Genomic DNA, 21,369 nt, shown 5'->3' on the forward strand with positions numbered 1-21,369 from the left:
GCGTAACGCCATCACTTCAATTCTTTTCGAACGCTAAGCGATAAAGTGGCATAGGGTTTTAATTCAAATTTTTCTCTTAAAGAAAAATGATAACCACCTCTCATTCTTAATTTTATGATGTACATAACGTCTGATTGCAATAAGAAGTAAAAGAGTGATTTTTTCAAGGAGTATGGTGAATTTTGAGCATTTATGTGACAAGAAATTATAATGCGATTTTCTCAATAGGTTTACGCAGAGACGCCATGCCAAAACTGAAATTTGAACACGCCATTATGTTTGCGTACACTAATCAGCCGCATCATATAATTCCAATACGCATCATTTTTGGGGGGATGAAGTGTTTTTACATTTTTCAACCTGTAGACGCATTGATCTTTTCTGTCCTTCGCTTACAGAACTCTTTCTTTATTGTGACCGACATTACATAAAAGCAACACAGGAAACAAATGACAGATCAAATTGGGAATTTCTCTTCATGTTAAAGGCCAATGGATGTCATATTTTATTTCTCATATAATTTATAGCCAGTATAACACTTTATACATGTACAAAGATGTAAAATGAAAGTTTTTATAGTCATAATAATTGAGAAATGAGACACTGTGAATTGAAAAGTTTCTGTTAAGGTCAAGTTTTATTTTCTTTATAATTTCCAACAGTGACTGTATTCGAGACCAAAAATAATTTTTCAATATCCAAACTCAAAGAATTTTAGAATTTATCAAAAACAAAAACATAATAAAAAACCTACATGTATATACCATCAACACCAAAAAGTAACTGATCATAAAGCTAATTAAGTAAGAAATTTTGCAAAGCGACCATAATAATAGTACAGTTGTCTCCAATAAAAACTGTGTAAATAGACTTGCATCATATTTTCTGTGTTATTACAAATTTTGAGGTCTCAACATGTTCAACAAATTCCATGCTCAATTCTAACTACTTTTCTCCTAGTTTTATTCCTGCCCACTTATGAAACTCCTCATGTTCTGTTCTTTTCTGTCTATTCCTCTTTCATTTGTTCCTCTTGTGGTCTTCATACAATCCTTTTCCTCCAAGTTTTGTTTCTGCTGTGTCTTTCTCTCTCCAAGTTGCAACTTGGCTGTACATCTTTCCTGAAAATATAAAATATTCAACAGAATTAATCATAATTTGTACATGTTTACATTAACACAATTTTACTTGCTATTTTTCTAGCAATACCAAAGTTATCCAATGTACCAACAACAAAACAAATGAAATAAGTTAGCCAATGTTTAGTAATAAATAGGGAATTATGAATATCAAACTATTTGGTGCCAAACAATAATTCAGTTCTCACAGGGAAGACTTCCCCCACCCCACCCCATCAGAATGGACAATGATAGACTACTTGTGCCCAAAAGCAAAACAAATATATTTTTCGTTTTATCAAAGGGTTACAGATGTCCAAATTAAATTTTAAAAAGACTCATTTTGTGAATAATATGTAAGTTGCTCAGACAGTGGCTTGGCACTCAGTTGCATTTTGGTTCAAAGAGTTGACTACTTGTATGTGTATGGACTTAAATAACATGTGTACTTGCATTTTCCTCAACTATGGACTGTGCAATAATGTGACTGGCACTACGTTACGCTAAGAGATTGTGACTGCATGACATTACATGTGGCTGACATTACAATATTTCATGGCTGGTCTAAGCATAAAACAAAAATGTAAACAAAATTCTAGTTTTAAATATACTTCTCAAAACTCAAGCTAAGAAACTTTTAACAGAATAATTCATTGGTAAAAAATGTAGGTATTTACAAAAAAAAACAAATCCATTTTGGTGACTTATAAATAATTAGATTTGTACATCATTTTACAAGCAAAATCTGACTAAAATTAAAAACTACAAATAATATCCAAACACCCTTAAAATGGTAACACAGCAAATTGAGAAAAATATTACTGAATAGATAGCAAAAGACAACTTCAAAATTACTTACCAGTGCATCCATAAGTCATCATGACGTCATTGCAGACTTTGATGTGATGGTGTACCGTAACTCACAAAAAGTGCGCGCATGGGACGAAACTATTTCAGTTTTAAAAACGCCAAGCTATATTATGTCACTTCAGCAAATCAAACGAGAACAAATCGTAAAATAATTGTTTGGTCTTGTGTCTCCACCAGCATGGAATTGCCCATATAACCTTTTTTACTCATTGAACAGCCTAGTACATTCTAAATAGGCCCAAGGCACCTTGGATGTAGTTTCTCTGATGTTTGATGTCATCACAAAGTGGTGCAGTTTCAGGGCATTCCGGCATCAAGAGCAACGTCTTCTCAGTAATAGCAGGAAAACCTAAAATAAGTTGAATAAAAAAAATTAAAAAGGAAAATTGAATATAAATAGCATACTTGTATACATGCAGTTTATGATTACTTTTTTGCAGGCTTTTGTAGCTTTTGAGGCTCCACTGATTTGGGAGAACAACTATATGTAGGGAGGAGTTTTGAAGATAGAATTTAGAATTTTAGCTTCCTTTGCGTTCACATCTACAGCAAACTTTTAGTATGAATTATCATCAACCCATAATTCACATAAACATTGTTGCAAAAGCAAGTACTCAAGTATATTGAACAAGTTCTTAGCTCACCTGAAACACATGCGTTCCTCTTCTTGTGGTTCTGATAACAGACGTCTGATGACTTACTCAGGTTACTCAGGTCCTGTCTTATCAATGACTGTGCAACAAATGAAATATAGATTAGTTATGACAGAGTAAATTACTTGTGAGGCTGTAGACATTGGTTATTATTATCCGAAACAAATAACTGACTTTTAGAGGCAAGCAAAACGATACACATTTCATACACGTGAGCACACAGAATGGAAAGTTACAGAACAATTTGAGTGTTCATCACAGAGCTTGAGTTGGCATTGTAATCGTTGGACCATGCTCTGAATGACAGGTAGTGGTGTGTACGTGTTTGCAGCCAAGTAAGTGAGGGTGCCAAAGAGGGCTGATTCAAATTACCAGCTGCGGTCGGTTGTCAACAAGAGAAATTTACCAGAGTAAAACTCTCGGGCGCGGCCCGCTGAACCGTGGTAATGCTCTTGGAGAGTATCTCCTTCCCCTTGTCCGTACGTGTGACTACTGAGCCATAACAGCAGCCACTGAAAGAGATACGCAACAGGCCAACCACCATAATAGCCTGGGACCAGAGGGTACAGATCTGCCCGCTCAAGCTGAAGTTGGCCAGGTCCCCCTCCGTAGACTAGCTCATGAACTGAATGGTTCGGCAGATGACAGAAATCAGCTGCATGGTGGAGACACTGCAACCGGTATTGCCAGGTGAAGAGGAAATTTGTACAGCTTGCATGACTGTTTGACTGCAGCATCCTGGATGGGATCCGTCAGACCCAGACCGCCCACCATTCTGTCTGCAAAGATGTCATTGGTGGCAGTCCTCGTCGGAAGGATGCAAACTTTCCGCACCAACCTCACCACCTCATCCCTTAGCCACTTTAGACTTTTCTTCTGGCAATTTCTGGCAAGCAACACATACAAGGTGCACTATTCAATGGCAGTGTGTAGTGCATCCAGCGTTTGCCAGAAAGCCAGGAGAGAGGATTCCACCTTGCCCAGATCTTCTGTCATCTTGGCCACCACTGCCTCAAGGTTCTCGTTACTTCTGCGACCCGATACGGACGCGACAGTAACGATATAATTCCTCAGTCAGTGCTGGAATATCGCTGCCTTGCACTTTGTAGACTGAGGGAAGCACTCACCGACCTCTGCGACACTCCAGGGACAGAGTGACACACTTCATTGGTCTGAAGGTAAGCCGCAGCTTGCTGGCCATGTCCAAAAGCAACCTGGCCTGCTCCCTCACCTAGCTGTGATGGAATTCCAGCGCCGCACATCAGTCACATGGATTTGGTTGCTCCCCCAGCACATACATGTACAGACCCTCATCTGTGTTATGAAAAACCAAAGGGCCCCAAATGAAGTGTTGGAGCACCAGGGCAACTCTCTCATCAACGCTAGAAGAACCCCGGAGGGGACTCCAGCATTCATCCGTGGAGTGTTGGGAAATGGCCAGATCTCACTTGATCCCAGTCCCGGCTGGGAAGTCCCTGATTCGTGCTCCTGGGAGACAGAGTGTTAGGCTGATGTCAGTACAGTCGTAATTAATTGACCAACCAAGCCATGGGCTGGGAGCGTTGTATCCACAGGCTTGGAAGGTGTGTCATGAGGCCGCAGGAGAGCCTGGACAATCGGTGAAACGGACCCACTGCACTTGTGAGTTTGGTAGTGGTTGGAAACAGCTAGCCTGTCTGAGTCAAACTCCCACTGATAAACGTACAAGGTGAAAAGAAACTAGAGAATGTACTGCTGGTGTTGTGTCAGCGTCTGCTGCAAGTGGTAGCTCTCCCGACACATGACACAATTTCAGTGACAGGATAGGAAAAGATTGGTCTCATTGTCTGAAGATCTTGGAGGCTGTGGATTTGAAATGGACCCGCGCCTGTAACGATGGAGTCCAAAAGCCGTAGGAATGATCTTGAGTACCAGTACAGGCGTTGGCCTGGCCCTTGTCCATGTTATGGTCGCCCTAGGGTTCCTGAGCATTCCTCCACGGAGTGTTGGGCTTTTTCCCGGTCACTTCCCCAAACCCTCTTCTGTGATACGGCTACCCTGAGGGCTTCCCAAGCATGCATCCACAGAGTGTTAGGATAGAGCCAGAATCCTCCCCTTATCCGCCTTACTGTTGCCCAAAGGGGCGTCTGAGTGTTCTTTCGCGGAGTGTTGGAGATTAGCCGTGTAGTGATTCTTCTCCAGCAGCTTGTCTCCAAGGTTTTCTTCATCATCCAGCTCCTATACCTACCATTTCAGGGAGCAGGGTCGATTGCTTGAATGACTGCAAGAATGATGACGTCCTGCGGACAATGTTTGTATTTGCAGTGACAGCTGGTTTGTTTCTGTGTGAAGTAGTTGCACTTCTGTCAGTGATGCAGGGGTGCATGTAGATGCGACTGAGTTGACCCTGACTGACTGCTGTGGAGCAGCAACATCCATTATTCTGTCTGCAAGTTCAGCCCACTGTTTGATTTTGACGCTATCACAAGTAGGACATTTTGACTGAAGAAACAACTTGCATGCAATCTACTTCAAGCGATCTCCAGTAACTGGGTTGGTTGCATGCCACTGAGTATACACTTGCTGAAACCGTTTTTAGTTTTATTATCCGGAACAAATACCTGATTTTATGAAGCAAGTGAAATGGTAAACAAACAAGATAATTACACACATGCACAGAATGGAAAGTTACATAATGAGTGAACTTGTTCACCGAGCCGTCTGAAGAAGGTGCACTTACAATAACTTGGTTACTACAATGTTCAAGCAAGGATCTGATCCATTAATGGTGCCTAAAACCTCTACTGATCCATTTCAAGTAAATAGTTGATGTAACAACCACTTTGAATAAAGTTTATGCAATTGATCACTGATGCAGGCAGGGATGTGAAGTCAACCATTAATTTTATCCTTTAAATTTATTAGTTCTTGAGTTCTGAAAAAAACATTAAAACTATATTCTAAGCAGACCAAAGGTATCAAAATTTTGTCAAAGACACCACAAACTGACACTCGGTTTTCACGAACTGAAACCGGTCTTAAAGTCACCAGTTTAAAGGATTCTAATTCATTTTTTGTGTAAGCCCACAAGTAAATGGATGACGTAAATTTGTGTTGAAGCCTTCAAAGCGTTTTTATATTGTATTTCCATCACATGCTTGTGTTTCATTGGGTAAAAAACTACATTATTCTATTACGAGTCAGTGTACTATTAAAGTGCGCGTACACACCCCCATGTCAGTTCTTGAAACTGAAATTATTGATAACACGGTTTTCACGAACTGACTCCACATGCGTACATGTCAGTTTGTGAAAACAGTGACGATTTACCTGATGTGTGATGTCACAAAGTAGTGCCGTGTCAGTGCATTTCAGCATCAAAAGCAGCTCATCTTTGAGGTCCAGGTATTGTGAAAACCTTGAATTGGAAATAAAAAGCAACATTAAAATTAATTATATATGTAAGTAAATGTATAGGGACCGTACACGAACCGGCACGCAATCGCTCTTCGGGAGGTATATAACAGGTGTTTCCACATGTTATTGATCGTCAATAATTCTAAGACATGTGGGTCATTTATTCCTGATATAATGCAATCCTAAGCTGGCTGTTTTATCGAATCCTGCTTCATTGATCCACACTGGATCTGTCCCACACCTGTTAACCCCTTGATGCTGGTATTGTCAGCCACGGATCAGCGGCACTTTGAGTTTGAATGTGTACATGCAGGCATTTGGATATTGCCCATCAATGAATGCAGCAGGAATGCGGCCACAGCGTTCCCTGGCTCATCACCCTTCATTGAGCTGCAGTCACCGCCGTCAGCCAGCGTTAAGGGGTTAAATGATCACCTGTCTTTAGGTTTAGGCATTCTCCTGATGACAGTCACAGATCACTGACTAAATCTTCAAATCTTCAGAACCACTTCTCTTTTTAGAGACTGTCACTTCACATGCTGTTCATATAGAACTTTTCCCTAGTGATTTCTATCGTATTCAACATCACCTACCTAGGCAGAGTCAGCATCCAGGATCTCTAGTAGCTACCATTAAACATCAACGTTGTTAACTTGAACTTTGCTCCTCCACCCCTAGCTACCGACTTCCTCAACGGGATGTGCTCTAGCGCCCATCGCATGGCAGATGGCAGAGAGGTTGGAGCAAAACTACTTCACTGAAACATCCGTCTGTGGTGGCAAGAAATTGGAGATGCAGTGGATAGGAAGACCAGGAGACTACTGGTGAAAGATGCTGGTCATCACCTGGCTGTCAGCAACCTCCTTTTCTTTGTCTGTGGCATCCATAGGGATCCCTATGGATGCCACAGACAAAGAAAAGGAGACAATTACCATCAACGCATGTCATTTGTAACCAGCATGCTTTATATGCAATTGTTGACCAGCTAGGAAGGCAGCTGCAGCTTGCGTGTGTCACACTTGATCGGCAAGTTTCTAATATTCAAACATTCAGTTAAGTGCAGTTTTGAAATGATCAAATACTAAATTATTTGAAAATGGACAGCCCTACAAGCCCCACTTTAGTTGTAGCCAGCAGACCAGCAGTTTATAGTTCACAGTATTTCATTATAAGTTGCTCCTAACTGGAGTTGTTTCCTGCTTGGGTTTGTCTGCTTGTGGAGTCATTGGTTTGTAGATCATTGCTGTGCTTTTACAGTCATTTTCCAACAATGCTGTGCGGCTTTTTACTTTTTTCCTGCTGTCCATTTTTTATACCTTAGTTTTTCTCTTATTCTCCTAAAATGTTATCCAATTGTTGATTATTTTTATCCTTGGCAAAGTTTTATTTTTCTCCTTGGCAAATTCCTTTTGAGCTTTTTATTCATTGTTTGATCCAGATTGAGATTTCTTTCAGTTAAAAAGACTGTTTTTTTTTTATTTAAGGATACAAATTGTTTTTGTATGTGTGAAAGATCCCCTTTTTATCAGACTAAATTAAAAATTTGAGAAGTCTATTTGGTTTCCTTGATTCCTTTTCTTCTTTGTCCCAGTTTCTAAAAGTATATCGTGACATAATAAATTCAACCAGGATTTGTTCTTAGGTAGCCATTTTTTGCCGTTACACAAGTATCAAACATCTTGGAGAAAATATCACAATTTTATGCATTTGCATATAGTTAAAAAAATTACAATATTTACAAAATACCAAATATTTAACCAGTCATAACCTAGAACAACATTCCATTTCAAACCTGAAAACCTAGCTTTCCCACCACCGCTTTCCCACCACCACTACTTCAGAAAGTTCCGATGAAGGTTGATTGGTCAGTCAGTTGTAAATCCACTTGTGAGAAACGCTCTCCTCTGCAAGGCTATCGTGCTGTCTGTGTGGTCCACCTGCAGAGGAAGATGTGAGATAGAAACAAAAAGGCATATCAGAGTCAAGTCAACTTGAATTGGATTGAGAACAGTGGGGTCTTAGAATAGTGTTTATCAGACAGGGCTCATAGTGGATCATCAGACAATTTCAGAATTTGAGAACATCTCAACTACAAAGAAGATTTTTGTATTTTGTAGTTACTATCAAGAGGACATGCAGACTTGAATTGATCTCAAGAGATTATGGAGACTATAATCGGATGACCACATTTGAAAGCAATTTCTGAGATGGAACCAGTGCACACTTTCAGGGCATGTTCACAATCAGCGAATCATTCGTAGTTTGAAAAAAAAAACCATTTACAACTTGCAAACCTGTCCTTCAAATGCACATGCGTAAATCTTTGTGTCAACAGCAGAGAGTCTACTCTCTACCTTGGAAGTCAACTACAATTGCTCCTTGATTTCAAAGCACAAGTGCAAAATCAGAGACCTTATTAAAATGGTAGTTCTTGCTAACAATGACTGCGGCAGATCTTGTCTCCTGCGTGTTTCTAAGAGCCCATACTGACTATCAGGAAAGGAAGGAAAGAAAAACAAGAAATTCATGTTTGATATCTGAAGGAAATAAATGATCAGGGCTAAGAATGACCAGAAAGCATAATTCTTGACAAACAGGGGAATTTTAAATAAATTTGCAAAAATGCACTGCAAAACCAATTTTGGAACCATTACATGTTGAGAATCAATTCCTTCCAAAGTTAGAATGCATGTGAAAAGTACAAAATCTGACTTGAGAATGTATTTTGCTCTGACAAGGACCTCTGAATGGGCAAATGTCCGATCATAATTTCAGCCTTTTCTTAGGTTTATCCGTTCCCTTTGCTGTCTTGAATTGATCATCTTCAGTCAGATGTTTTGCTCACCTTTGATTAGAATGATTCATTGTCACCACAACAAATTCCTCTACAGCCTCTCATCTCCAGTGGGGAGGGGGGGGGTTAAACTGCAATAACAAAATAACTTGCAAAACAACATTATCCAGTGGCAAATCGTGGAATTTCTTCTTTAAATTAATCAATTAAACTGAAAAGCGTTCAGTTTTGAAACTGTTTAATTTACTGATGCATTTTGAAACAAACTGACCCGACAAAATATATTTTAAACCGTCTCATGCAGAGCATCAAAAGCCATTAATTTAGAATGCACTTCAAAGTACAGAATTCAATTTGTTCACAGACAAATGTCCAATCGTAATTTCAGCCCGTTTGGTTATGTTTCTCCATTCCTTTTGCTGTCTATAATGGATCAGTTGCAATCAGATGCTCACCTTGGATTGGACGATCGGATTCCCCTGAAGTCGTTGGTTCATCGCTACTTTCCCACTTCTCTCCAGTAAGCTTCTCATCTATACCTTGTACCTTGCAGTGTTATCAAAAACAAAACAATCATTCAAGTGGTCAAGTTTTCAAAGTACATTTTGCACAGAAATCTTGTCCACAAATTTTGTATTTCCAATTATAAACACAAAAGCAATTTTATTTGTGTTGTTTTACTTATTTGTTCTCTTTATTCAGCGTGCCCAGAATTTTTAAGCTATAGATTCAGAATGCCGAGTTAAAACTGGAGTGAAATTTTGAGAGGTGGAATCAATTTCACTTTCAAAAAAAAGGCCTTTGTTGACCCACTCTGAAGATTGTTTTCCATTGTAAGAAAAGGTTTTAAAATCTTTCTCCAACAGAATGCTTTGGTTTACTTGATGGAAAACATAATAATCCCAGAAACAAATGGAATGTTTTTTGGGGTCTAAAATTGAAGTCCATTTTGACTGATCGGCAATAATTATGATGTTTGTTGAGAATTCATTTTTCAAAAGTTGCTAATTGAATTTCACATTTCTTCAAAAAGTCATTCCTTCTTAAAATCTTACCTTGTTTTTAGATGTAACCCTTCTGGAAGCACATCCTGGTAAGATTAGTTTAAACAGGGCCACCACGTGAAGGTCCCAGGATACCAGCCCCAAACACGCTTTCAGTATCGTCAGGTCCATTGCTGGGCAAAAGGCCGGCCCCGGAGGGCCATGCACAGTTGCCGACTGTCCGGTACGCCCCCCCAACCCCGAAGGATCAGGAGAGTACCCTAACCTATATGCGTGCCCCCCTAAGTCCATCCCCCATTACGGGTTCATGCGGTCTGATAGGAAGTAGCAGCGTTTGCCGGCTGTGAATACAGGGCCACACCCCTATAAAGAGGGACGCACTACCTGCTCCTTTATGGCACGGCATCCTAGGGTTTCCAGGCCGCTGCGTAGGACCCACGCCCCACGTGGATGCCGGAGCATTCACGCGGACGCAACCCGTCCCTTGAAACTGGGTTTGCCTCGCACCAATCGGAGCACCAGTTCAACCCCGATTAACTGGGTTTACCCCGCACCTCAATCGAAGAACCAGTCCAACTCCGATTAACTGGGTTTACCCCGCACCTCAATCGGAGAACCAGTCCAACTCCGATTAACTGGGTTTACCCCGCACCTCAACCGAAGCACCTGTGGAGAAACCACCACCTATACCCCACACAAACCACCACCTACACCCCACACAAACCACCACCTACACCCCACACAATAACAAGCACACACCCACCACCAACCAGTACATCACAAACACATATGTCAACCACCCTGGACATTCTTATTGTTTAAGTAAAACATTAACTAAAATGTTGTCTGTTTAAAAAAAAAAAAAGTAATTGTTAAAAATTTAGGCTGATAAATGCATTGCAGAATGTTTTCTCCCAATTTTCCTTTATTTCTACAAAATCCCGACAAACAAATTTAATTTTGTGCTTATTTCCAAAACATCGTTTAAACTGAAATTATTCCAGGATGGTTCATGTAACATATACATGTACAAGCAAATTTGAGGGTTTTTATTGAGAAATTTGATTACAAAATTGCTAAAAACTGCCGCGCTAATTGGTTCACATATTAAAAACATAATAATGTACTGCAGTTGCTTCAACTTTATAGAATCAGGATAGATTCAAATTTGCTTGCACATGAAAAAGTACAAGAATTGTGGTTTGACTTACTCTGAACAAAACGAACGACTCCACTTGCAAACTGTCACAATCCGGGGGGAACAAGTGCATGTGGCCTTGAGCTGCAAAGAAAATGGTTACCTCACCTCAGTTAACATGCAACCTTGTCCCCCGTGCGCCGATGATTCCGAACAATCCAACGAATGACTCCACTTGCAAACGGTCACAATCCAAGAGGGAGGGGGGGGGGACAAGTGCATGTGGCCCTGCAAAGCAAATGGTTACCTCACCTCAGTTTACATGCAACCTTGTCCCCCTGTGCCGATGATTCCGAACAATCTATCGAATGACTCCACTTGCAAACTGTACACTTTCACAATCCGGGGGTCTCTTGTGCATGTTCACGTCTGAAGAAAATCAATGCAAATAAATTAATGTTCATTTAATTTGAAGTATTTTCCTTGTACTGCCTTTGGTCAAATAATAAAAAGCTGAAATTTATAAAATACCAGATTCATTATATCTGCCTTGTTACACTCTAAATACAGATTGGTTAACATAACCAATCATTGGTTGAATTAACCAACAGTTGTTTAATATGTGTTGAACTAATCGGGTTGGTTGGATACATTTTAACCAACATTGGTTATTTAACCAATCTGTTTTTAGAATGACCTATAGTGTCATGCCCCATAACATGTGTTAATTTGTGAAACAAACCCAAACCTAGTTAAATGATGCATTGCTATAACATCAGCAAAATCCTTTTTAAGTATCTGACAATCAGAGTTGCTGACTCGAGTCATGTGACTTGGACTCGAGTCGGACTCGAGTCGCTATTTTTGTGACTTGTGACTTGACTTGTAAATACAAGCTTTGACTTGTGACTTGACTTTGACTTGCAAACAATGACTTGTGACTTGACTTGGGATTGCAAAAAATGACTTGTTACCAACCCAAGTCAGACGCTACTCGAGCGACCCAATACACTTTAATTAAGCTATTATACTTTTAATTAGCTTTTTCATTCCAGAAAATAGACCTCGGTGACTGAATCCAGTAAAATGAATAGTTCCCACTAGTTTAAAAAGTGTTCAATAAGACTGTCACAACAAACTACAGTTTTCAATGACCAATTGTCTCTTGCTTAATGTATTGGTTGAACAAACTTGGAAAGGAACCTTTCATGAAAAGAAAGCAGGCCTTTGTCAATTGCATGTAAAATACCAGATAGCCTAACCCATTGGTAGGCGTTTAGTATACATGAAAATTGAACAATAAAGTGTTAGTATACAACATGTAATGGAGTGAGGAAGTCTTTTTTTCACGGTCATCTCAACATTTATTTCTACAATGTAAAATAAATTTATTAAAGTAAACAAAGGGCTAATATCCGACAGATATGTGATAAACTACAAGAATAGTAATTGCAACACATTGAAAAAGGGAGATTAAGGAGGCATGTTCAAAATAACTCGTAAGTTCACGCCAGGTTAATTCTTTTAGCTTATTACAGCTGGACAAAATAATGTGCAACTTGACGTGTTCTTGGACAAAGATACTTGTAACTTGACTTGTTTTTAGACCAAAAGACTTGTGACTTGACTTGTGACTGGACCTAATGACTTGTGACTTGACTTGGACTTGCAAACAATGACTTGAGACTTGACTTGGACTTGCAAAAAAATGACTTGCTGCCACCTCTGCTGACAATTAACAATGATTTTTTTTTTGGGGGGGGGGGTTACCTCCGAGGTTTCCGAGTGATACAGGCAACCACAGGTAGCGAGGATGGCGAATTCCACTTCTCCCAACATCAGAAATTCACCAGAAAGTCACCAGAATCATTCCACTTCTCCCAACATCAGAAAGTCACCAGAATTCCACGTCTCCCACATCAGAATAGGCAGTGTTCCTCAAAGTTCCAGATGGTCCTTCCAAACAAGCATCGTCCTTCCAAACAAGCATCGTCCTTCCAAACAAGCATCGTCCTTCCAATTAAGCATCGTCCTTCCAAACAAGCATCGTCCTTCCAAACAAGCATCGTCCTTCCAAACACGCATCATCCTTCCAAACAAGCATCGTCCTTCCAAACACGCATCGTCCTTCCAAACAAGCATCGTCCTTCCAAACATGCATCGTCCTTCCAAACACGCATCGTCCTTCCAAACAAGCATCGTCCTTCCAAACACACATCGTCCTTCCAAACAAGCATCGTCCTTCCAAACACGCATCGTCCTTCCAAACAAGCATCGTCCTTCCAAACAAGCATCGTCCTTCCAAACATGCATCGTCCTTCCAAACAAGCATCGTTCTCCAAACACGCATCGTCCATCCAAACAAGCATCGTCCTTCCAAACAAGCATCGTCCTTCCAAACAAGCATTGTCCTTCCAAACAAGCATCGTCCTTCCAAACAAGCATCGTCCTTCCAAACAAGCATCGTCCTTCCAAACACGCATCGTCCTTACAAACACGCATCGTCCTTCCAAACAAGCATCGTCCTTCCAAACACGCATCGTCCTTACAAACAAGCATCGTCCTTCCAAACAAGCATCGTCCTTCCAAACACGCATCGTCCTTACAAACACGCATCGTCCTTCCAAACACGCATCGTCCTTCCAAACACGCATCGTCCTTCCAAACAAGCATCGTCCTTCCAAACAAGCATCGTCCTTCCAAACACGCATCGTCCTTACAAACAAGCATCGTCCTTCCAAACAAGCATCGTTCTCCAAACAAGCATCGTCCTTCCAAACAAGCATCGTCCTTCCAAACACGCATCGTCCTTACAAACAAGCATCGTCCTTCCAAACAAGCATCGTCCTTCCAAACAAGCATCGTCCTTCCAAACACGCATCGTCCTTCCAAACAAGCATCGTCCTTCCAAACAAGCATCGTCCTTCCAAACAAGCATCGTCCTTCCAAACACGCATCGTCCTTCCAAACAAGCATCGTCCTTCCAAAACACGCATCGTCCTTCCAAACACGCATCCTCCTTCCAAACAAGCATCGTCCTTCCAAACAAGTATCCAAACAAACTTGCAATATTGCATGGAGTTCAAGGTAGGCATGTTCTTCAGTTGAGCTTCCAATCCAAGACAATTGTATCAAGTTATGTAGCAGTTTGCAACGAGTCCGCACTGGAGAAACGCAAACGGCAATACTCAACAAAACAGTCATGTCCATCCTTTGTTCCAAACTGGTCAGATGTGCAGCAGTATTTCCAGTACTGTTAATGTCCAAAGTTCATCCAGGGGCAACTTGGGGGGCGATTTTCAGAGTTTCTCCATAATGACTCTCACATTTTACTGCTCCGTACTGAACATTGTCCCAAGTATGTCAAGGGCCAACTTGAGTAAATGTCATATACCTCAATTTTCAAATCATGTGGTTATGGCAAACAAGAAATGTGAGTTACCTTGTTTGTAATTACAGTTTTTAAATAAAACTCTTTCAGGTTTATGCCTTATACTAACTAATCCTTTCAAACATTTCTTTTTATGAATGTAGTTTTAAATTGCATTTTTACATTGAACATCCTTTATTGTTTGGCTATTTATCATTTATATCATTTTCAGAGAATTTAATTTCATTACAAAATTTTGTCCATTTTTAACATTAAGATTGTTTTTAAATATGTCATTTTTTTAGATTATGCTCTGAAAGAATTTGTTTTAAAGCATTTTCATTTCCTTTCTTGTTTGTGCTCATTATTTCAGCCAAATGTAAAAGTTGACTCAAATTGTTTGCCTTTCAATAAATTGTGTAAATGCTAAGAACTGCTTTTACTGGCAATCCAGCTTTGAAAAACTAAGAAGAAAATGCGCAAGTGAACTCAAGTTCCCAAGAAGTGTGGAATATTTGCCCAGTCCTTGCAACATTTGGACAGGTCTGGTTAGCGGTTAATTAGGTGGTTTATGTCGTCAGTGCCAGTGGTTAATACGACTGTCCGTCAATGGATGCATGCAGATGATTGAATGACCTAACAAATGCTGCAAGGGTCCACAGTTTTACACAGAACAGTGGAAACAAAAATGACTTTGGCATACTTGAATGCTACCACATTGTAGTCAAAACTGGATTGCCATCCCAAGTGAGCTGCCTCACATCTAAAGCTAAATTTGACTTTCATTCGCTTTGACCTTCGGTTTTGTTACATTTACGGTTCTGCTGATGCTTTCTCATTTCATTAAATCAAGTGGACAACTTAGTTTTAGGAACTGAATATTCTTAAGTCTAAACAAATATTGATTCCATTTATTAAAGTGAATTGTTAAATGTATTTGAAGTTTGAATTTACTTTTATGAGCACTGACCTAATGTTAAGGTTAGGTTTTCTGTGCAACTTTTTCAAGTTATTTTAAAACTGGACTTAGTTCCAAGCATCTACGTGCTCAAGGTCTAAACATCATGAAGATTTAGTCCATTTGTTAATGTATTTGGAATCAAATCACTCATTTCATATTTCAGTTTAACTACATAACTCATAAGATTATTTCCATGCCCTAAGAAGTTGGCCCGAAAGACTTTACTGGAGCTTTGTTCTAGAGCATATTAGTTCAATGAACAGAGTTGAACCATGACAAACCGAATGGCAAGGACTTTGAAAGTTGGGCATTCCTTCAGTTGAAGATCAGCTTTGTGTGGTTCACGTAAGCATTCTTGACAGCATCCACTTCATTGGCTCTGAGTCTGACTGTCATGATAACCACCTGTAAATAACAAGAGTGCAACTGATCAGTTTTCAATGGCAGACTTGTGAGAGCTACCATTCAGTACTGAACATTCAAGAGACATGCAGGCAAATAAAATAGACATTTGAAGGAAGTGTATAATTATTTTGCAGGTTAGATTTAGCTGGCCTTCTTTCAATGAACGATATTTAGCCAGATAGATTATACAGCGCCCCTTTTGACGCGTATACAAGTAGGCATACATTAGAAAATGCATGGAATTGCCAACATTGTTTGTGCATGTGCAAGACCTGTGGCCTAGTGGATAGCATGTGAATCTTATGAGTGAGAGATCCCCAGCACAGCAGGGTTCGATTCCCAGCCCTCAACATTTTCAATTTTTGTTCATCCCAAAAAAAATTCAGAATATCCTTTTATTAATTTATATAATAAAAGAATTTGTTTTAATTACGGGAAATAAAGTCTGAAATTGTAACATGGTCAGATTCCATCTCGTGAATATGAAGTTACGATGACAATGTTAGCGCGTAACCAGACTAAGATTTATCACAGTAAAAATGTCTAAGTCCTGAAAAATGTTGCTGCTCATGTTCAGTGCCTATCTGGCAAAATATCGATCACTTTAACTTTTAAAGAAGATAGTGGATATTTTGCCGGAGGTAACGCCGGCAAATTAACGTTTATTAAAGGTTTGCCGGCGGCAATCCATATCAACTGAGGGCGCTGTACTCTATTGAGTGGGATGTCCCGAGTTCGAATCCTGATTCCTGCCACATTTTTAAGGTTTTTTTTCCCATCCCCAAATAAATAATAATATTCTTCTTTTATTATTTAATATGTCTCCAACATTTTATTGCAGAGTATTACTTTTTCTTTTTCAGATTTGTGGCTCAGGAGGATTTTTTTTAAAGGGCAATAAAGTCCGAAATTATAAAATGGTGTGATTCCCATCTTGTAAATACAAAGTTACAACGATAATATTGGCATGGAGCCAGACTAAAATTTGTCACCGGAAAATGTTGAAGTACAAAAAAAACTGTAACTGCGCATGTTCAGTGCATATCCGGCAAACTAACGTTTACTCAAGGTTTGCCGTCTCCAGCAAAATATCCACTGCCTTTAAAGAAAGCCGGCGCCAGCTAAATATACACTGCCAAATTTGAACTTGAATAAATAAGACAAGTTTGGTAATCCTTACTTTTAGGACCCCGTTCCTATATAGGAAGGGAAAGACTCACCAAAACAGTTGACTAAATGACACTAAAAATTGACATTATATTTCTTGGCACATCTGAACAATTTACAATGACACCTTCTTCAAGTTCTTGAATATCAGCAGGTTTAATTTTGTGGAAAGAGGGCAGGGCTTTGATTTATGAGGGAAATTCAGGGGTAAAAGACGACGATGACAACCAGAAAACAGACTCAACAATGCTCAAAAACCAGGATGGCAAACATGAAAGCTCGATGCGATGAAAGCTCGATGCTGATTGGCTGATAAAAAATAAACATCTTATTTATTTTTTTTAACAGCCTATCAGCATCGGGCTTTCATTATGCAGGGCTTTCACACGTGTGAGAACTAAAACATGCACGTCTGACTGCGAAAACAGGTAGGAAATTCACATTTCCTTTGAAAGTACTTTCAAAATTACAACTAACATGAGTTTATATGAAGAAAAAAAACCTGCATTAGCCTGCAAAAGTCACTTTGGTACTGAACAGTCATCTTGCAAAAGTCAGTTTTGAACAGAACTCGTAAAAAATAGAGGTGTCCTAAAAGTAAGGATACCACAAGTTTATGCATTAAAATTCCTGTTTTTATCCATGCCGAGCATGCATTGCAAATGTCAGTAAATTGTCACAAATGTTTGTTTCAACCTTTTGCCCTTCCTGCCCTACGTCCATTTTAAGTGTTGGTGCCAACCCCCCCCCCCCCCCCCCCCCCCCCCCCCCCGCAGTCCAATTTCTGAAACCACGCCCAATCCCAGATTCTCAGAAAATGGAGAAAGGAAAAAAATAACTGACGGAATTCCTTCTTTAAAAACTAAGGATTTCGGACCGTATTTTCGACTGCATCAACTTCAGAAGAATCTACAGTAGTTCAGTCACTTCTACCTAACTTTTCAAGGCCAAATGGTTCACTTTTCAGGTCAAAATTGGCAAACTTACTTTGACTGTTGTGACGTTTTCTCGAAGTCCTCCACCATACGTGCCCCGCCAATTTACGAACGCGCAACGAACCACGTGAGATTGGTTGATGAACAAATCCCTGGTCCCTGTACTATTGCAATGATTTCAAAGGCATTGGGGGACGCGAACCAGTTATTTGTGCGGCGCCTTCCTTATCACTGAAAACTATCCGGCAATTTTTTGTGGGGAAGTTTTCAGTTTCTTTTAGTTTGGGGTAAAAGTCGGGTTTTTTTTTTAATTCACAATTTTTGCATACCCATCTTTTTAAATTCTCACAATTTCTATAAAACAATATTGGAGACGTGCATCTAAGAAAAGATTGTTTGAATAGTTTGCTTTGTTTTATTTTGAACTGAGTTCCCTTATTTTTGTATTGATGGATGGCTCACCCCTACCATTAATTTGGTATAGCCGGGACAGTGCGGAATGTATATGCAAATTTTACATGTGCAATTGGTCTTTTCTTTCATCACGTGATAACTACGCAAATTTCCAGAGTGCCGCGATTTTCTAATTATTCCTCTATTTTAATAATATTCCTCTATTCGATATATATTTAATATCTAATATTCCTCTATTTAATAAATTTAGCCATAGAGGGCGGGCTTTCGATTAGTGCGGCCAAATAAACTTGTCCTCTGATAACCCCCATTAATAATGTAGACAGCTGAATTAAATTGTACAAAAACATCTTTTTTACGGGAATATGGAAGGGGGTCAAACAAAATGCGCATTTTGTTCTTTTAAAGTGGAGTTGTTTATTAGTGGGGCCCATGACAACAAAATTATCGTTCATTCACGAAAGGGGAAGAATGGGGGGGGGGGGGGGGGGGGGCAGTAATTTGTGCAAGTTCCAATTTTTGGTGTTCATTGGGTGCTAGATAAATATTTTAAAATGCTGTTTGTTTTCAAATGTAAGAGTCACTATGGTGTCGCAAAGCTGACACAATGATTCATTCAAGACAACTTCAATTTATATCAAGTTGTCTTGAAGTCATAAAAGAAGCTTTTGTCTTGCAGACCGAAGTGGGGGCCACCAGAAATGCCTTTAAGATTAATCCACCAGGGAACAAGTGAAGACGACTGTTTTTAATGCGAAATTCATCCCCGTTGCCAATTTATAATACAAAGAAAGAAAAGAAAGGAAACACTGCACCCCTCCCATAAAATGCGATCTAGCCCCGCCCCTCCACATAAGGAATTGGCAACAACTGGCCTGTCGGTGACCCCTTTCTTAATCCCCCAACAATAAATGCTTCTGGATCCATCAGTGATTTAGCTGTCTAATCATTGTTTTTTTAATTGCATGAAGTAAATTTGTGATTGGGTTGATATATTTTCTAAGGAATTTCTTTTGATATCCTCATTATGAAGCCTGCATGCCTGATTACAAAACCCAAGTGGTGACCCAGCTGTAGAATTCAGAGGCGGGAGATTGGTCCATCACTGAGGGAGGAATGGAGGCATAATACAACAATCATCTAACCTCAAAGATTTCTCCTTGATTGACTCAAGTCATTGCATGCAATGATTTATTACACGAAAATAAACTTACAAAAGTACACAATGTCAAATAATAATCCCTGACGTCTTAATCTTTGCCCAAAATATCTGGAAAAATAAAAGAAGAGATCACAAATATTTCTGCACCAATAACAAATGATACAAATGACTTACAAATTCCAACATATCTCTACTCATAGTTAACCAATAAACTTACTTCCGCCAAACGGTGCAAATTTCAGATATTTAATTTTTATTTTCAAGTTAAGACAAGATAAGTTTGCAGTAGCACCATGTGAATAAATCTCTTTTGTGAGTATGTTGGTTCTGAAAAGAACCGGAGGGACTCAACGTTTCAAACAGTATGCTCTGCCCGTCGTCAGGAGAATGAGGGATTCCAACGATGATGAGATGTTATAAGGATGGGTGCGGTGAGGCGTGAGAAGGATGCAAACTGGTGAAGCTCCAAACCGGTGAAGCTGAGAAGGATGCAAGTTGACTGATTTATTCACGTGGTGCTACCGCAAACTTATCTTGTCTTAGTATCTTTCCACCATGCAAACCTTCAAATCTTATTTTCAAGTTAAATAAACAAATTGACTGCAGCAGGATGACCGTTCCAGATTACCGTACCGGAACAGGAATCCGGAGGTCACAGGGTCAAACCAGCTCCAGTCAATTTCTTTGTTCAACTTTCAAGTTATTATAATGCACCGAGTCAGTTCTCCTTTGTGATTTATTTTTATGACTGAAACCAAACTATCCAGAAGTCAGCAGATTATCTTGACTTGGAGTCCGTGCCCGAGTGATGACCTTATCTTACAGAGTTGCACATTAATGATCACAAGATAAAAATCACAATTATGTAGTTTGTAAACCATGGCTTAAAGGCATAGGAACATTTGTATTTCATGCATTTTGTTCGTTTCCAATACATGTAATATCATCACTGTTCCACAGAAGAATACTCTAAACCTAACATGTTGAAGCTTTGGATATTACACTTTTTAAGAAAAGAGTAAAATATCCATGCACAAACTTTTCATCAATTAACGCGATTTCGTCCATAGAACTCCTATTTCCAAAAATCAGTCAATTGACTTATCATTGGAAATCACCTACATTTCTTGATTTCTTCTTAATGACAGCAAGCCAGATGGAATAATTTCACAGGGTATTTAGTACCAGTACGATCTTCAATCCAAGTGAGCTTTTTGATTTCAATTTGGTAGGTTACTTTTGGGATAAATGCAAATGATCCCGTCCCATATCCCTTGAAATGCGTAAATGAATGAGTAAAAACATCCCCGTCTTTTAAAATTGCAATCAGTTCGGCTTCGCAAATACAGTGTTTAAATCTCATTTTAATCAAAATCTTCTTTCATGTGTCATGCCAGCAACAACAGTTAGACATTACTAACATTCAGTTTACATTTCCAATGTGAATAAATCAAAACGTTGATTCAAAGTATACTTTTTCTCTCCTGCAGAACCGCTTTTACCAAATTGAATTGTTGCATTTGGGCATGTTATAAACGACTGCTATCACCTGGGCAACTACAAAATATCAAAACTGTTAGAAACAAAAATGTCAGTTTTTGTACAGAATATTGATCATTCTTGGAATAAACAAATCTAGTGTCAATCAATACTTTAAAGAGGCTTGCAATGAAAAAACAAGCAAATTGTCCACTTGTACCTATTCCAACATAATCAGAAACACAGAAACATTTTTGTGTATACAACAATTGCAATGATTGGTCCTGAATGAGCAAACATGACCGTCCTCTGACAAAAAAATGCATCATTTGGCAATGCAACATTCTACATGTATATATTATACATGAATTGTTTGACAGTATGAACACTGGTTTAGTAACTCTCAATATGGACATAGGCCTATAGTTGAATAGTAAACAAAATCCACGTTATACTGTCCTTACACAACTGCACCACTTTAAAGGTATATTACATAAACAGTC

General features: G+C 39.3%; 1 protein-coding gene and 2 long non-coding RNA genes across 7 annotated transcripts; all 3 read right to left on the reverse strand.

Annotated features, from left to right (window-relative positions):
• Positions 1-284: 284 nt before the first annotated feature.
• Positions 285-6,833, reverse strand: LOC119733189. 3 transcript variants are annotated; one of them, XR_005271688.1, is made up of 4 exons: positions 6,631-6,833; positions 5,951-6,038; positions 2,633-2,709; positions 285-2,337 (listed from the first exon to the last, which is right to left on the reverse strand). XR_005271688.1 is itself a non-coding variant. In XM_038206777.1 (4 exons), exons 1-4 carry the CDS (start codon positions 6,645-6,647, stop codon positions 2,207-2,209), a joined length of 309 nt encoding a protein of 102 aa, XP_038062705.1. In that variant the 5' UTR covers positions 6,648-6,833; the 3' UTR covers positions 285-2,206. The 3 variants fall into 3 exon arrangements, 2 of the variants coding, with proteins under 2 accessions (XP_038062705.1, XP_038062704.1); XM_038206777.1 differs by having other exon boundaries at positions 2,633-2,705; XM_038206776.1 differs by having other exon boundaries at positions 2,633-2,720.
• Positions 6,834-6,841: 8 nt separating this feature from the next.
• On the reverse strand, positions 6,842-10,324 carry LOC119733190. Of its 3 annotated transcripts, none has more exons than XR_005271690.1 (6): positions 9,887-10,324; positions 9,287-9,377; positions 8,883-8,979; positions 8,450-8,523; positions 7,830-7,974; positions 6,842-6,900 (listed from the first exon to the last, which is right to left on the reverse strand). It is a non-coding gene; the product is annotated as an uncharacterized LOC119733190 (long non-coding RNA). The 3 variants fall into 3 exon arrangements; XR_005271689.1 differs by having other exon boundaries at positions 8,450-8,527; XR_005271691.1 differs by lacking the exon at positions 8,450-8,523 and having other exon boundaries at positions 9,887-10,322.
• Positions 10,325-15,661: 5,337 nt separating this feature from the next.
• On the reverse strand, positions 15,662-17,958 carry LOC119732892. The gene is made up of 2 exons (XR_005271624.1): positions 17,864-17,958; positions 15,662-15,709 (listed from the first exon to the last, which is right to left on the reverse strand). It is a non-coding gene; the product is annotated as an uncharacterized LOC119732892 (long non-coding RNA).
• Positions 17,959-21,369: the final 3,411 nt, after the last annotated feature.

The sequence above is a fragment of the Patiria miniata genome, unplaced genomic scaffold (genome assembly GCF_015706575.1).
Source record: "Patiria miniata isolate m_02_andy unplaced genomic scaffold, ASM1570657v1 HiC_scaffold_25, whole genome shotgun sequence".
NCBI lineage: Eukaryota > Metazoa > Echinodermata > Asteroidea > Valvatida > Asterinidae > Patiria > Patiria miniata.